General features: G+C 36.8%; 1 protein-coding gene across 1 annotated transcript in view; it reads left to right on the top strand.

The window, feature by feature from the left end:
- The window catches only part of cdkal1.S (CDK5 regulatory subunit associated protein 1-like 1 S homeolog), a 553340-nt gene that overhangs the window by 148771 nt on the left and 386656 nt on the right, over positions 1-17913 (top strand). The window contains 1 exon segment of the mRNA NM_001091487.1: positions 3367-3487. Within this exon segment, the coding sequence (NP_001084956.1) occupies positions 3367-3487 (121 nt within the window).

Consider the following 17913-nt stretch of genomic DNA (forward strand, 5'->3'; position numbering starts at 1 on the left):
TACAACTTTGGTACAAAACAAATTCATACATCAGGTAATTCAGTTAAATTAACATTTTAATTAAGCCCAGCATGTCATATTTTCTCATTGCCATTTTGAAATGAAGTCTTACAGAAGTGTATTTAGCAAGGAACATGGCAAATTCAATGTATTAGATGGCACTTCTGGGGAAAAAGGCTTTATTGTATTAGTGCTGGTAGAACACCTAATGCGTTTCGGATTAACTCCCTTAGTAATAGGCACCTGACCGAAGGCAAGTGGTGAGTTGGAGCGGTCTCTTATGGTTTGCTATTTAGCAAGGAACGATGTGCCAAATGAGTTTTTAGCTTTTGCCTGTTATTGCAGCACTTGGCTAACCAGACACACATTGACATTGCTTTGCTCCTAAGCAAGGAATCTTTTTGCAAGCACAGGTTGGACTGTGTTCTGGTATACTGTACTACAGATTCCTGGGTAGTATGGCTCTGCTAATCTCAAGTAATTAGGACCTTGCAGTCATTTCATGCATGGACAGTAGAAGGTACGGATGAATAGGTAAATGGTATTTTTAAAGTGACCTTACTGACACAGATAATGGGATCATTGTTTCCTTGTAGTAATAGAAGTGTATGCTCCTGCTAGACTCTGTTAGACCTATGACATCATATGGACTAGTCCATTATGTTATCATGCTAGTCTTGCTTACCTCTTCATTAAATTAAGTGTGAGTGAGTGACTTATCTGCCTGCAGTATCTGTGCGCCGACTGCTGTTTGACTCAGAGGTGGGTCTGCTGCTTCAGCGCATGAATAGCCTATTTATTCTTAATGCCCTATTAAAGCCATTAGTAAGTAAAGGTCATGATGGATGGGAATATTATTTCTTTAAATCTGCATGTTTCAAAAAGGTTTTGTATCATTTGTAAGGATTTTTCCCTTTTCTTTTCCCTCTTGCAGAAAGGTTTGTTTTTTATATATTTTTATTGAAACTTTGTTTTTATGAAGAGTTGTTTGCCAGATGCAGACTTAATTTTTCATGCAGGAAAGATCTTATTGTAGTATAGTTTTAGCTTTTTTGTGAGCGTGTGTACAGTATGTTCTGGCAAGCACACCAGTAATATGAGTTACATATGCCACTGTGTACAATTAATGCCATTGTTGTGCTAGTAAATGCATAGGGGCACATTTACTTAGCTCGAGTGAAGGATTAGAATAAAAAATACTTCGAATTTCAAAGTATTTTTTTTAGCTACTTTGACCATCGAATTGGCTACTTCGAACTTCGACTATGACTTCAAATCGAACGATTCGAACTAAAAATCGTTTGACTATTCGACCATTCGATAGTCGAAGGATTGTCTCTTTAAAAAAAAAACTTCCATGTCCCGTTAGACAATCCCTGTTCATTTGTTTATTATTTGATTACATATGATTATCGATATAAACTAGTAAGCGATAGGACTTCATATTAGTATCCCTTAATATAGTAGCCATATCTACAAATAAAAATAATACGTAAAGTTTATTAGTTAAAAGGACACAAATGCGCTGCATATATCCTTAAGGGATGGATGCGACCCTTGGAAACTTAGCAGGGAGGATCTTGGTCCCCCAGTTTCTATTAGGCTCTGCTCCATTTAGGAAAACAACAAAAATAAAGTTGTAGTGTGATTGGTCCTATAGATTAAGCAAATATTTCATAAGAATGTTTTAATGTATAATTACAGCTATTAACCAATTCTTTATACATTAAAGTTCAGACCTGGTCTGTTTATCTGTTTTTATCTTGTGATATAAACATTTTACTGTTGTTAATAAGATATGTCATATTTATGACTGTATGTTCTTTTTTAAAAAAAAATTCAATAAAAAATATTGAAACCAAAAAAAAAACTTCGACCACCTACTTCGCCACCTAAAACCTACCGAGCACCAATGTTAGGAAGGTCCCCATAGGCTTTCCTAGCTTTTTTGGATCGAAGGTAAATCGTTCGAGGAAATGCGGTAAATCCTTCGACTTCAATATTCGAAGTCGAAGGATTTTACTTTGACGGTCGAATATCGAGGGTTAATTAACCCTCGATATTCAACCAATAGTAAATGTGCCCCATAGTGTTTTGTTAATATTTGTATGTCTCATTGTACTCCATGGCACATGTTATGGGTTATTCTGACAACCGATGACCCAAGCTTGCTGTTGCCCCCTGTAGGCTCTTCTTCTCAGAGATCATAGCAGTAAGGGCTCAATTTATTATTTTCTGCTCAACATTATATAGCATTTTCAGATAATACCATACAGTAAATACACATGTATAGTCATTGTCAAATAGGTATAACATCAGTGTAAGCCTATTTGGATCCAGGTTTGTACAGTCCTAGCACTCAATTTTAGTCAATCTCTTAGAATTTTTTCAATCCATTTTTACCCTCTTCTAAGGAAACATTTAAACATATGTGTTCAGTGTGTGTTATCCCCCTCCACTCCCCATTGAACTGAAATATAAATCATGCAGTAAACTTCTTCAAATCACAGTGGTGTTTACAGTTGTCTATATACCTCACTCCTGTTTAAATGTTTTTCATATTAAACAGGCAGGATTTTAAACCAAAGATCAAAGAACACACCTATACAACATGATGTGGCTATATGGCCAGAAAGGAGAATCAAATCTAGTTCTTAATTGGTGATGCCACCTAATCGATTTACTAAATTACAAAAGAGGAAACTAAAACCAACACCCTAACTATCAAATCACACTCAGGGGCCTTTTGCACTAAAATCCTTCGAATTCGATATTTGAATTCGAAGGATTTTACTTCGAGGGTCGAATTCGAGGGTTTTTTAACCCTCGAAATTCGACCCTTGATAAATCTGCCCCTCAGTAAATTTTAGCAAGATTCTTAACTGTTACAATCATACAACAAGGAATCAAAACTATATATACCTTTCTTGTGCCATCTGTCTCTGGAACATGAAATCATTTTGAGCCTGTGTCCATCCAATTGTTGGGCTGTACTTTCCATCATTTCTAACAGCTATGGCGGAATGCTGGAATTAAAAGTTGCTATACGCTAGTTCCCTGGTCAACTGATCTGGACTCAGGAGAGTTCAAGTGACTTCTCTGCAAGTTTAATATTTTCTTTAGAACTTTAAGTCAAAACTTACACTGTTGTGCAAAGACTTGTTCCGAACATCATCAGTTTTGTCACTTATTCATAAATTTCCCTTTAGTGAGTATCCGCGCCACAGCGCTTTTCTGCATGTCTCCCAGAGTGTTAATGTCTTGTTTAAATATTTAAATGCTGTCATTAATATATGTGGCATAGTAGAATGAATAATGCTGTAATGGCATGACTTATGCTTGTGTATTTATGTGCTTCATTTGAAGGTCATTCTGTGAGATTGCTGGGTCAGAAAAAGGATAATGGAAAACGGTTGGGGGGAGCTCGATTGGATTTGCCAAAGATCAGGAAGAACCCACTGATAGAAATCATTTCCATCAATACAGGGTAAGCTTCTTTCAAATTTGCTCATAAAATATTCAGCGCTGCCTTAAGAATTCAATTTCATTTTTTTCCCAGACACAGTGCTCCTGTTCAGCTCTACTTATTAATGGGAACAAAAATCCTAAGAAACCCTATGGGACTTTAAATAATGTCTTCCAGGAGATAAAAATTATTCCTCTTGGTTCCCAATTTAATTGAAGCTCTTATCCCCCCCCCCGCTCTCATATCAGGATCATTTCCTATTACTTGCAGTTAAGAAAATATATATAGATTTTATTTGAGCAAGTAGGTCCTGCAACAGCATAATTTATTCCTATCAAGAAATATTGGAAATTGTTAGCTCAGGCAGTTGTGGTAAATAATTTAAGTAGTGCAAAATAAATTTATTTTCTCCATCCAATCGTGATGCTGCATTTGGTAAGAGTTGAACTCTTCCGTGCTCCTGTCATGTCTGCAGCAAACTGCTGGGTGCACCAATTTCGTAGCAAAACTTGGAACCTTCAGCAGAGGGGTTGCCAGAGAGGGACACCAGAACTATTTTACTGCATTGCCACTTGGAGTAAATGTACCCTGGGCCTGTGCATTTTTGAAGAAAAGGAATACAGACCTGGGATATTAATAGCACAACTAAAATCACTGGGGGATACTTTCCAGGGCTATAAAGCAAGCCAACAGGAAAAAGCACATAGAGCCTTTACTCACCTTTCCAGCACCAGGTTTTCTCCCAATATTGTGCTGTGTGATACAATCATACCATTCCCTCATATGATAAAGCATAGTTGAATTAATCCTAGCATCTTTTATCCACTGTCAAAGTACAATGTCATATTAGGTATTGGATTCTTTTGTATGAAATGATAATTTGATTTTTGGGGGGGGTGCACAAAAAAAATCTTTAGTTATACCATCATATCAGCAACTTTACATGTTTCATTCCCATACCTCCCAACATTTGAAAAGTGTAAAAAAGGACAAAAACATCAGCCGCGAGTAGAGTGGCCAAAATGGTTTGGCCATGTCCATTTTATGATCACACCCCCTAATTACTACGTCCATTTACAAAATTTGACGGGTCGTGATCCGAATAGTCCCATCTTGCCTGCCTCAAGATGGACATATCAGTGGAAAATCTGCTTGTTGGGCAACCTCTCAAAAAGAGAATGGCTACTCTAAAGATAGCCATGAGCCTTGTAGAAACAAACTGTTGATCGTATATGAACTTTGAAGCACTTTACAAAGATTATTCACCATGTACGCCAGTCCATGCCCTAGTGGTGTATTCAGTCTAAGGTCTATTACATTCACACGCACTATGTTTAATTTAGTCAGGAGCCATAAATCTGTTTGTTCTTTGGGTATGGGATGGAGCCCATCCACGGCGAAAGCATACAAACCTTTTGTACAAGGGCTGCAAAGCATAGCTGTTATGTTGTCCAACTAAGTATGGATTTACATATAGAGAATATAAAAATTTCAAAAGGCCTACCTGCCACATTCATTTATTTTTAAATATTGTCCAATGGATACTATGGAGAAACATTGGCTCTGTGATCATCAGACTTTGACTTAAGGTACCATGTTTTCTTTCCCTTCAGCAGCAATTTACTTAGAACTGAGAAACAATTATATTCACTTAGTTTCAGTTAGACATAATGGCAACTTGAATCTCAATGCTCTCAAATACACTTTACAAATTGTCTTTATTTCCCTTTAACCGGTCCAGTTTAGCAAACCAGTTCAACGGCGTTCAGTTTTTGTGCAGTCACACTTCACAATTCCAGTGTGCACAAGTACTTAAACTTTGTGTTCCGCAAGCACCGTTTTAATTGTAAACTGTAGTGGGGGGATGAGCATCCAAAGAATTCTGTTACAACCACTATGTAAGAATAACGATTGCAATTAGTTTCCTGCTATTTACATAGTATGGACACTTTTACACAGCACAAAGATTTTACATTATTCACATCAGTCCCTGCCCCAGTCAAGCTTACAGTCTAAGGTCCCTATTGCATTCACACAGGGATAATTTTATCAGGACCTGCCTGTTTATTTTTGGAGCATGGGAAAAAATCGGAGTACTCAGAGGAAACTCATGTAGACCCAGCGAGAACTTTCAAACTTCTTGCTGGAATAAATTTTAGGACCCCAACACTGCAAGGCAACAGTGCTAATCACTGTACCACTGTACAGAACCCGGGAACGATTTTTTACAGCTAATGCCATGATACAGTACTTGTATAAACCTTGTTTGTTAGAACAAGGTTTATAACAGAGTAGCTGGACTGTCCATTTTGCACTAAAATCAACATGGGTGATAGATATAATTAGGAAGTTTGAAACTTGTTTTGTATTCAAAAGCAATATAGCAGCATGCTGAAAAGTAATAAAGAATTGAAGCAATGATTTACTGGCTCATGGGTACAAGTGGCCACTGTTTGAATACAAGACCCAATAATTTACGTCTTCAAATGTTGTTTTTAATTACCGTGTTTGGACCCTGGCAACAGTGGATCCCTTTGCAGCACCTGCAACGTTTATATAGATGTCTTATTTTGCTTGGCATTGAGCACTCTAAAGGGAATAAACATGAAAAAAAATGTGCTCAATGTTAAAGACTGGTGATGAATAGATTTTTGTATAGAATATTGACTAGAAAACTATTCCACAACTTCATTTTTTTGCAGTGTTTCTGCAAATTGAGTTTCATGGGAAAGCTAACCATCAATGTAATCTTTAGTATGAGATAGCGCCTGCAAATGTGGTACTGTTTGTTCTACATTTGTCTAACACAATGATGTATCTACAGAATCTACAGTATCTACATTCCTGTCAAAAAAATTATACTGGTGTTGCGGAAAAAGTCTGTATTCCCAGGTGCAAATCAGAAAGATGGAACAATCTTTATTGGAGTGTGTGCTGGCAGTTAAAGTAGACCCTTAAAATAAATGTGGCTAAAAATGCTGTAATTTAGTTACTGAACTTACTGCACCAGAAAACCTGTAACAGCAATAATCCAGGGCTATAAAGTTGTCATAGAAGCTCCCACCTTTGTTTCTGTTAGGAGTGTCTGAGACATACTCACATACTCTGTGCTCTGGACAGCTGTTGAGAAGCTAAGCTTAGGGGTTTTTCCCAATTCATTAAGTAGAACATAAGATTTGCCTGTCTTAGAAACGTATTCAAGGGTTGAATCTCTGTATTGTGTCTTTTATAATATATATAGATATAGATAGAGATAGAGATATATAGATATATGAATATGTGTGTGTGTATATATATATATATATATATATATATATATATATATATATATATATATATATATATATATATATATATATATTATAAAATACACAATGCAGAGAAAGTACCAAACATGATGTCATCAAAGGCACGAAATTCAAATATTTAAAGGGCTCTTTGTGTAGTTTTCATTGCCCAATGTAAAAGGTCTTTTCTAAAAGTTCCTTGGTGTGTTTCTACTGTGTATTCCTATTGTTCTGTCTGTCCCTTTTTATAATCTTTGTCTGCTGCCTGTCCTGATTATTACTCATTTTTTGACAACTCTTTCCAATTCTGTTTTTGTACTGCGGTTCTGGTGTGTTTCACCTGGCCTGTGACCCCGACCATCCCTACGTCTCCAGCATCTGTGCCCATATTGTTACCACCCGGCCTGTCTTTTGACTATGTTCCTTGTATCCCATTCTACAATACTACGCTTGATTCCCTTGCTCGCTCAGAAATCTCTCCTTGGTTCTACCACAATAAGACCTGGGGGCATCTGAGTAGTCGAGGGCTCCACCCGAATCCAAAGGCGGCTGCTACAGGCAGAAGAGTTGGCCGAGACTGGAACCTTGGGGCTTGTTCTGGGTTTTGGATACCCTGCGTTTGAAAACAGTCTTCCATAAAAAAGCATGAAGGGACATGGTTTTTGACAATACTATTTCTCTGTGAGGCCCGATATTATCTAGTAAAGTAGGCAGCCATCTCAGGTCATTGTCCTTTATCCAGTACTTCATGATTGAACTGCTTTCAGGCAGGTTATTGTTTCTCCTACTCAATGTAACTGGAGGAGTGGCAGTGAGACTTGTACTTTTACAATTGCGTGATGGTTTCATATGTACCAGTGAGCTGTAATCTTGTGTCAGGGAGCTGTTATCTGGTTACCTTCCCATTGGTGTATTGTAAGGCTGGGGGGGGAGGGGGTATATATCACGCCAACTTGCAGTGCAGCAGTAAATAGTGACTGAAGAGCATAAGTCACATGACTGGGGACACCTGGGAAACTTGACATTATGTCTAGCCCCATGTCAGGTTTCAAAATTACAAAATCTGTTTGCTCTTTTGAAAAATGGATGCTAGAGCAACACTAATATCTGATGTTTTTTGAAAAAAAAATGTTTTCCCATGACAGTATCCCTTTAAAAGTTGCAACAAGCTAGCATTTGGAATTACAAAATGGTGGCAGAATAGATGCTTAAAGAAATGTCCTGCTTATGTGCAGTATATATTGCAGGTTGCCTGGTTACTTTTGCCTGCAAGTTACTAAAATTGGGACATTTCTCAATGCCCAGTAGAAAAGAGAGAATTTCATTATGGTTCTGTATTTGCCGCTAATTTACATTTTGTTTGAACGTGTAATGCTGCTTTAACTTGGCAGCAGAGACAGAGGCATGATCACAACATATCCAGCAAGTGACGAAATTGAAACACAAGGCTCCCACATCACTTTCGATCAGGCAATAAAGCTTATATGTTCCCAAGTGTCTTTGTGTTGAAGTTAAAATGTGCCATGTATGATGTTTTATCCATTAGGTTGAAACCAGAGAGTCCCTCGCTGCTGTTGTAGGCTAGTACACATATTTCGGCCATGAGCATTTACTGTTTTTTTTTTTCCTTTTACTTTTCAATCGTTCTTACTGAAGTACCTTATTTGACCTGCAGTTTAATGGACATATGAAACCGTGTGATACTCATTAAATTTTGATTAGGTTGTATTGTGGTTGACAGTGCAACCATAATGTAATGGGTGAAAACTGTAGACTTCAAGGGAGACGATAACGAGTAAGCGTCTGAATATAGTCAATGTGTAAAGGTTGGTGTAGGTTTAGACTATTGCAAATGTTACCTAGTTCATTAGGGTTGAGCAATTGAAGACCTGCCGTTTATTGTCCACCATCACCTGAAAGTGAGCTCTCTCTACACCAGAATGTAAGAACAAGTGTGTGCATCTGGGAGAGCTGATGAGAAAAAGCAAAAATATGTTGGGGAGAAATATATTTAAATTTAATTGAATTTATGGGAAAATTTTCAGCCTTTTTATACAGGCTGTCTCCAGTTCATGTTCCATTCTCTTATTCAAATCATTGCATGGTTGCTAGGGTAATTTGGACCCTAACCACCAGATTGCTAAAACTGCAAACTGAACTGCTGATTAAAAAGCTAAATAGCTCAAAAACCACAAATAATAAAAAATTAACACCATTTACAGATAGTTTCTGAATATCACTCTTTACATCATACTAGAAGTTAGCACAAATGTGAACAACCCCTTTAAAGAGACTTATTGATCATGAGGAAGCTTTTGCACTTCAACAGCTAACTAATGCCAGTCTTCATAAAGCTTTGAGCAGTAAACCGCAAAATCACCAGCAAGATCTGAGAGTTAAACAGAAAACCAGCACACGCTCCGGGATTGGCATTGCATAGCAACTCATTTATTTTGTTTATTTGAAATTGCCCTGGAAACATAGAATCTGCATCACCAATACTCTAAGCTATGAAATTAGCTTTTTGCCATTGTACAGGGCAATTGGCCAGAGCCAAATATTGCATGACTGTGTGATATTAACAGTGTAAGAACCGCTAATATCATGTCAATACAATTCATTAATAATTGCAATAACCAGGCCAGTTGGCAACTGAATTTATACTTAGAGGCCTATTTAACAAAAACATCAATTGAAAAAAGTTGTCTAGTGCAACCCCCATCGACTTTTTGAAATCAAAAGCTTTTATTTGCTAAAGTTTTACATTGAATTTTTTTAGCTAAATAAATATTGAACATTTGAATTTTTAATTCGTAATTTGCACTCATGAGTTTTAGCACAACATTTTTTGAATTTGAACATTGATAAATCAGACCCTTTCTGTTGGTAGCTGCCATGATTTAATCATTCACATTGACTTACTCCTCAAATGCATTTAAAAAAACACACGTGTAAGTAATCATTGATTTTATTTTTTTTATTTTTGTGGCTGGAAACATATAGTGCCATTTTTTTTGTAGACTCTAGTTTTAAAATTGTATTTATTTTTTGTTATAAATAAATGTTGTTGTGTATATCTATAATAACACTCTGACATGTTTACTCTGCTCCTCCTTAGCACATTTGCTTGGAGAACATAACTGTATTAATAATCCTAGACTACAAGCTTGAAATAAATTGCTTTATTTTTGTGACATATTGACAAAGTGACCTGAATGCCATAATTAATTTTTAATTTATTTCTTTATTTTCAAGACTGGATCTTTTATTGTAACACTGTTCAGCGGCCTTTATTTGTCAGCACTATAAATCAATTCAATACACAGAAGAACAATACTTTAGCAGGGATATATTTACTTTCAATAGAAGGTGTGAATATGTCTCTTTTCTGCTCAGAGAGAAAGTTGGGAAAATGCCAAAATGTAAAATAGTAGACACTACATCACTCAGCTGGGAGTAAAGAGGAAGATGTATATAGTGTAGTACTTTCTTCTATAATCCTATCAATCTTTTGGTATAAATGTAGGTAATCTAAGGTAGATTTTTGAATCTGCCTTCTACTGGGGGTTTTCCAGCAGGGGTTGGCTATAGATTGTCCAGCAGTGCCCTAAAGCATACTTCATAGTTACATAATTGCATTGGGTTGAAAAAAGTCCAAAGTCCATCAAGTGAAACCCCTCCAAATGAAACCCAGCGCACATACATACACACTCAGTGGTGTAACTAGATGTTACTGGGCCCCACAGCAAATTCAATTTAGGGCCCCAATATATTGATAAGCTGGCCTATTCTACCAAGATATATTAAAATTGCGTATTAATTACGGCACCTGGCCCCCTACACTCCTAGGCCCTGCTCCCTCTGTAGTTAGGCCCCTGTACACACTCCTTCATACACTCACATAAATGATACATACCAATATCTGAACTAATTGTAGATTTAAATGTCACTATAGCTTTGGATATTATTCTTGTCCAAGAAAAACATCCAAGCCACTCCAAGCTTGTCCTTTTACTTATTTACAAAATCCATGCTTCCTAGGATCCCATTCTAAAAGAAACCTTGATTATTCCTAGAGGTCAAAGTATAATAAAAGAAATGGCTTTTTTTATGTAAGTGGCATGCTGTTTTGGAAGATTGCCCTGCCATGTTGCTACAACTGATAAAACAACATAGGGATTTTAAAAACATAATTTGATTATAGCGGTCATTCATGTGAAACTGAAACCCCATTTTTTGGGAGTGTTGAGAATTAGAATGCAAATTTGTGACCAAACTTTCTAAGGAAGAAAATGTATTCATATAAATCAAACACAAATTTAACAGACATAAGGTAGACTATAGAATATGAAGTGCTAAAAAATGGATAATGTGACCAGTTTAAGGGAAAAAGAGTTATTATAGTAAACATGCACTATGATAGCATCACATAATAAAGAGGGGTCATGAAAACAGAAATATACCAAATAGAAAAAAGATATATCAGAAGGGAAAGGACAGTTGGAGAACGTCAGACCCAACAGATTTCACCCGCTGGAGGAGAGCTTACCAAATCACAAAGATAATTAAAAATACAAGTTATCACAGTTAAGACTTAAGCTGGCCATACACAGAGAGAGATCTGCTCATTTGGCGATCGTTTTGGCCCAACGATCAGATCATAATGCTGCCAATACGGGAGGTCGGATCCATCTATGAATAGATGCAGCCGCGTTCCAACAGGATTTTTAACCCTGCCCGATCGACTTCTGAGTTATGTCCCGGGCCCGCCGCCCGCTAGTTACGTTACTGCTGCTCGATGAGCAAATTCCTGGTGGAATCCCTACGTACTGGGTAGATTAAAATATTTGATCCCTGCTTTATAATTTTTTTAGCATCTGCAGATATACCACGAGATTGATATGATTTTAGTATAATCTAATATGTTATATAGTTTTTTTCTCTTGCTCCTAGCTGAGAGTGGTTAAGCTTCTTCTGTTTGAACATTAACTGTGAGAACATTAAGCTCTGGCTAAAAGGATTATACCATCTACTAATTTTTGTCTAGTATACCTTGACAAAATGCTTGTTGCCTTGTTTCCAGAATGATTGGATTTCACAAAATGCTGAAATTGAAATTTTCTACTGCATATTTTAAGACAGCATGTGTCTCTCACGTGCTTTTGTGGTGGCTAACATAGATGCTGTGATTGCAGTAATCAATGAAAAAGGCAAATGTGCCACGTTACAAACCAATACCAATTTTTATCATAAGTTTTAGATCATTGACTGTGAATTATGTCCAATATACCTGGAGTGTCATAGATAGGCCCCTCTTCGTTATATGCCGTGTTGCCTTTCCTTTTCCTTTCTAGAATACCCAGTTAGTGTCTGTTTGAAGTATTTGTATTGACTAGTAGTATCTTGTAATAAAAGCTAGGGATAACAGAAAAGCTTGGGTATTGCAGTGAACAAAGGGTTAGACACTTTCCATTTAGTGAGGAGCTAAGGGACAGTAGCACTCTGCATCACTTGAGGAAGTGCAATAACTTAATATAGTTATTCAGTTTTAATGGAGCATTCAACGCCTAAATCACTGTACATGTAAAAGGCTTAATTAAACATTGGGTGGATGTTTGTTGATAAAGTGGCCTCTGTGAAGTCCATTAGAAGGATATATAAGGCTATACTATTGCTCCGGTCCTGCTGCTTGCCGTTGCATGTGACCTGTGATCTAGCCAGTATCCATTTGATGAGGGCTCCAAACAAGCAGATATTTCTTTATATGACTTTAGGTAAAAAGGTAAGGTAGCACATCCATTTACTGACTCAAATTTTGTTGGCATTAAATTCATATAATTAAGTTGGCTTTTAATTGTTGGAAGAGAATGTATTATGCCTTAAAATAAAATATACACATCCGCACTTATGATGTACAGGTTTTGAAGCCTTCATGACTGGAACACTGGCATGATAGCCGAAACACTATATTCTTTGCTTTATGTGCCTTTGTTCAAGTTTGTTGACTCTGAACACATTGTTTCTCAGCCAGATACTTCTGTGGAGAACAGATGAGACACCTGACATAGAAAAATGTTATAAATGTAATATTGACATTAATTTTAATGTCTAAGAAACCACTGTATTTCTGGAATATTTTTTTTAGTGGAAGGAATAAATCTCTATTTCTATTAAGCAGTGTTTAGAACTGGCAGCATCCTTCTTAAATCTCAGCACTCAAAGACATGGTGTGTTTCTAACCTTCTGAGAAAACAGATATGAAAATGTGTGGTTTGGAAAGAAAGATTCCTATTTTTTATTTTTAACGTCCTTGGCAGTGCATTTGCAGTCTTGAAGGTTATGATAAGAACAGGTTTTTAGCAAATGGATAAATTAAGTTCAAAGTGTCTGAGGTCCAACTGCTTCAGTTCTCTTTTGAGAGGCCTTTAGAAGCCATTGTAGGCAAGATTTTTTACATTCTGCATTGTCAATTAGAAAGAAGACTTCAAGCTGTTCTCTACTTTCTGCTCAGTCTCTATCCTCCTTAGAAGATGTATTTTAATTAAGATTTTTAAGTTGTATGTCGAAAAAATATGGATGATTTACCTACAGTCAGTGTCTCTTAATCAGTGATAAATTGCTAGTTCTCATGAGGTGCTGCTGAATGGAAAACATCCCCTGTAATCCTGAAGCAATTTCTAGCATTGTAACCAAGATGGATAGCACACAAATGTTCCAGCAAGTCTCCTATAGACTTGCTTAATATACTTGTCTGATATTCTTCATTAGTTATGCTAAATATTTTCCTACTTTGGTGTACAGAGAAATGTGCTCTATCTGTTGCCCAATTTTAATTGTCTATTTAGACCATGTTTCCTTTTCTTTTACCTTATTAATTGTGAGCGGAATCTAGATATCCATTGTGCACCTGTTAAATGAGGATGGCACTGCATTTAAAAAATAACAATAATTTAAAAATCAGTGCACGTTGATGAAGACTTTGTTTATCTTCATTACTCCTAGTTCTGCAGAGCATCTCTGTGAGGGTAAGTAGGGGATTATTTTTCACCCTCACAATAATATACTATTTAATATATGGTATATTAATATAAAATCAATCATGCCTAAAAACAAACACATACAAATACATGCTATTTAACAGATGTAGCTGATAAAGAAAAAAAAGATGGATTCACATCATCTTAAAAGCCAGGAAAGAGGCAATAAGTGGAACAGTAAGTGGAACCTGACACAGTCCCCTTTTCCATCGGGTTTGGTTAAATGTCAATGGGGAAATGCCTTGAAGAGCTGGGAAGGAAGGATGGTCTTTGGGTTCTCTGAGATCTCACACAATCTAAGGGATTGATCAAGTGATTTGATTTTCAGCCCCAACAATGGCAAGAATAAGATTCTTTCCATCCTGCGGTATATATGACCTAGACATGGCCACCGTAGGTTCCACTATCTCAAAAGCAGATCATCACATCATCCATATTCATCCAGCACTTAATCTAAGATCTAGTTGGTCTTGGTGTGGTGATCCCTCTAATCTCTGGAGTCTGTCTGATGCACATGCAACTGGTCCAGGTGGATGATCTGCCCAATGACAGTCTTCAGTCTGTTAAGGTCCTCTACCTCAAATTTTTTTTCATCATAGCAGATAGTAAGAGCAAGAAGATATCACAACTATATTGTAGTCATATATGAGGAGAACAAAGGGGGAGGGTGGAAAAATAGGGAAAAGGGTTTGGGGATAATGGTAAAGAACAATGCACGCTTTGTGCTGAGACAAAAGGTGGATATTAAGGCTGCTTTATTGTACACTTACAGTTACCTTATAGTTAATTATAACATTGCTAGTCCTAGACATTGGTTTTTATAAGATGGAGACTCCTTTTTTTTTTATTGAGTATCCAAGTGCTGGTTCCATGTGATTTGTCCATTTGGTACTTGAGCAGTTCATTGATCTGTATGTAGTCCATTTTCTCTATTACTTTGGGAAATAATCTTATTTTCTGCTTTTATAAGATTGTGATAATTCCTTCCTCTGGCAACTGGAACATTCTATTTCCACTGCCATCTTATCATACAGCTTGATCAGGTCCTGGCAAATTAGGTTTTTCAGAGCAACATAGAACTCTGCTGGGAGACTGTCACTGCCCTGTCTCATTTAAAGAATCCGGCAGAAGAGTGCAGAGCATTGTGCCAAGGGAGTGTTGAGAATTGACAGACCTACGGGATATACAGTGATGGTGATACCTGACCGGCAACAGCTGGTGTCTCATTTATGTCTTTTTTAGCATAAACAGTGCTGTAGTACTCCGTGACCTCTCCTATCACTCCCTCTTTTCCTGACTTTAGGGTCTCATTTCATAGCTCTGTTAGGGGTGTGAGGACTGAGAATTGCCATGGGTAAAACACTCAAATTGTGTAACTAATTGTGTAACTATGCGTATATGCCTTCGAGTATTCTTGCATGATTACTTGGTTTGATTGTTTTATGTGCTGTGAGAAAAAGAACCATTTGTGTGTCCTTGTCCTTAAGGTCAGAGTAGTTTGGTAAAATCACATGCTCACAAGTAGTTAAGCAACACAGAGTGCAATTAAATCTTGGAAATACATGTTACCAGTGAAATGTGAGCATTAGCTAGTTGTTATATTACAATTGTTTTATGCAGTGAGGTTACAAATATCCTCTAAGTTTCAGCCTAGTACAAAACTAAAAACAAACAACTTTAAAATGATGAATATCATAAAATTATCAGAATCTGTGAAGAAAAAACTGTGGTCTTTATATATGTAATGTGGTGTTATGGGTTTTGATTTGTTTAGACAATTGGGTTCCCAATCTGTGGCTTGTGAGCAACCCCTTTGCCCCCACTGCTGCTCTCATTGGCCTCAAAGCAAGCGCTCATTTTGAAATTCCTGGCTTATAGAATAATATGGAATATATGGAATATAGAATTATATGGAATAAAAAATGATTGCTTCCAAACACAGCCTGCTGCCAATCGCAAAACTTTAATGATAACTTACAGAAGTCTTTCTCATGCCCGTACAGCTCTACAACACTGTATTCATTTGAATGTGGGAGAAAAGGTTGGGGACCCTTGGTTTAGACTAAACAAAAGGATTTGGTCCAGTCCTGTTTTAGTGAATCATGAGTACTTCCATTTTTATTTAATGGAGTTGAAGGATGATTAATTATACTTAAGCTATTTAATAATTTAGAAGCTTCATCATTGCTTTTATAGTGGCTAAATTTCAAAATCTGTAGCCTGCACAGATTTTTTTGTATGAACCTTGTCAAGCTCAGTTGAAATGTTTTTTTGGTTTGATTCTGAAGAATAATGTTGATTGGTACCCTAATAATAAAAGGCAGATATAATGCATGCACCCAACATATTACTTCTTATAGTTGCATATGGCTGCAGTGTTTTTCAACACTTACATTAGGTAATATTTTTAGAATAGCAAAAGTTCAATGCCATGTGAATAATGTGCTCTAACTAGCAGATGCCTGCCTACGGAACTCAACTATAATGATTAAGCTAGAAATATAAACACAGGATCCCCTATATCTTACCATTTTGACATGGGAATCTCCATCAGTATTAAATACCTGTAAACTTGTTGCTGTAAAATCAAGCCATACACTTGAAATCAAGGCTCTTGCAAGATATTTAACAGGACATTTGTCTATTATGGCTTCTATTTCACTCCTATTATATACATGTTACTGCCTTTCCACTGGCATTACTTGGGGGAGTAATCCATGTCTAGTTTCTTCAAATTAAACAAATTAACACTGTCCCTTTTTTAACTTAAAGGGCACTCAAATAAGATGTTGGTTTGTAGCCTTCATTCTCCATGTGTAAAGCTTATCTTACTGTGTTTTGCCCTGGATTTGTGGCTCTGCAGAGAAACAATGACTCAAAGCATGCCTGGGAACATATAATATATACATATAGGACTTTGAGAGCTGCACCCTGGTGGGCCAAAACTGTGTTAGATACCAGTAGTCACAAACATTGCCAATGCAAATTCATTCCTTTGGTGAAAGGAAGTTTTGGCTCCTCTTTTCACCCTCTAATTCTTCCATTTGATGATTCCTTTAGTTACAAACAGACTGAAACGTGCCACTGAAACGTACTCTGTAATAAACACTAAGGGCCTGGCCCTGAGTGCCGGTAATTTTCTTCCTTACCCAAGTCTATTTGAGGGTGCCGACCCTTTTTTACTGAGCACCGGACCAATATCCTTTGAGAGGCCATGGTGTGCTGGTGGTTTTTCCTTTTGGACAGCTTAATCATCTTCTCATTGCTAGACATGTGGGTTGCTGCCATTCTGCCTTCAGCTTCACTAAACACAAAATGATTTGCATGCAGCTGTGCTTAATGACATTACACAAGAAGTTTTGGAAGGACGTCTTGCTGCTAAAAAACATTTGGCATGCATTCTTCTGATCCGGGTCAGGACTCCCGATGGAAATGCTCTTACTGCTTTGCCAGTTCACTGCAATTAGGTGATGACTCCTAAGATCCCAACATCATTTGATATAGAATTTAAGTGAATAATAATTTTTTATACTTAATAGTAGTGTATGAAAACATTTAATAGTAAAATATACAATAGTTAATAAATAAGTTAACCTCTGAATTCTAAAAATGCAAAATGTAGAATTTTCAGCTTGCTTTTATTCAAGCTTCCATCAGACATTATGTTGTTTGTTTTTAGTCAAACATCTTTCATTCAACTGACATTTACAATATACAGCAGGGGATATATACACACACTGAAGTAACCTTAGGATTTTACTCCATTGTATATAGAGGTGTACGAAAGGAAAGACGACATTTGTCATTGTAGATGTAACGGTCCAGGCATAGTACTGTTGGTTACACTTATCCTATGGCAAAGGTCAATATTTACATTTTTTTTCCAGTGCCGAGTTCCTTTCTACCAATGCCTGGATGAAATTAGTGGCCATAAAGTGTGTGCTAAAGTTTTCATATTAAAAGGCTGTTTTTGAGTAGCACAGTAATTTAAAGTCACAAGACACAATAACAACACACTAGCTTGTCTACCTTTTTTAACTTGTTGAGCAAATATTCAATGTTTCTGAAACCTATTCTATCTGACTTTCCATGAAGCAGACTTTCGGACCTGCATCTATGTGCC

The sequence above is a fragment of the Xenopus laevis genome, chromosome 6S, assembly GCF_017654675.1.
Source record: "Xenopus laevis strain J_2021 chromosome 6S, Xenopus_laevis_v10.1, whole genome shotgun sequence".
NCBI lineage: Eukaryota > Metazoa > Chordata > Amphibia > Anura > Pipidae > Xenopus > Xenopus laevis.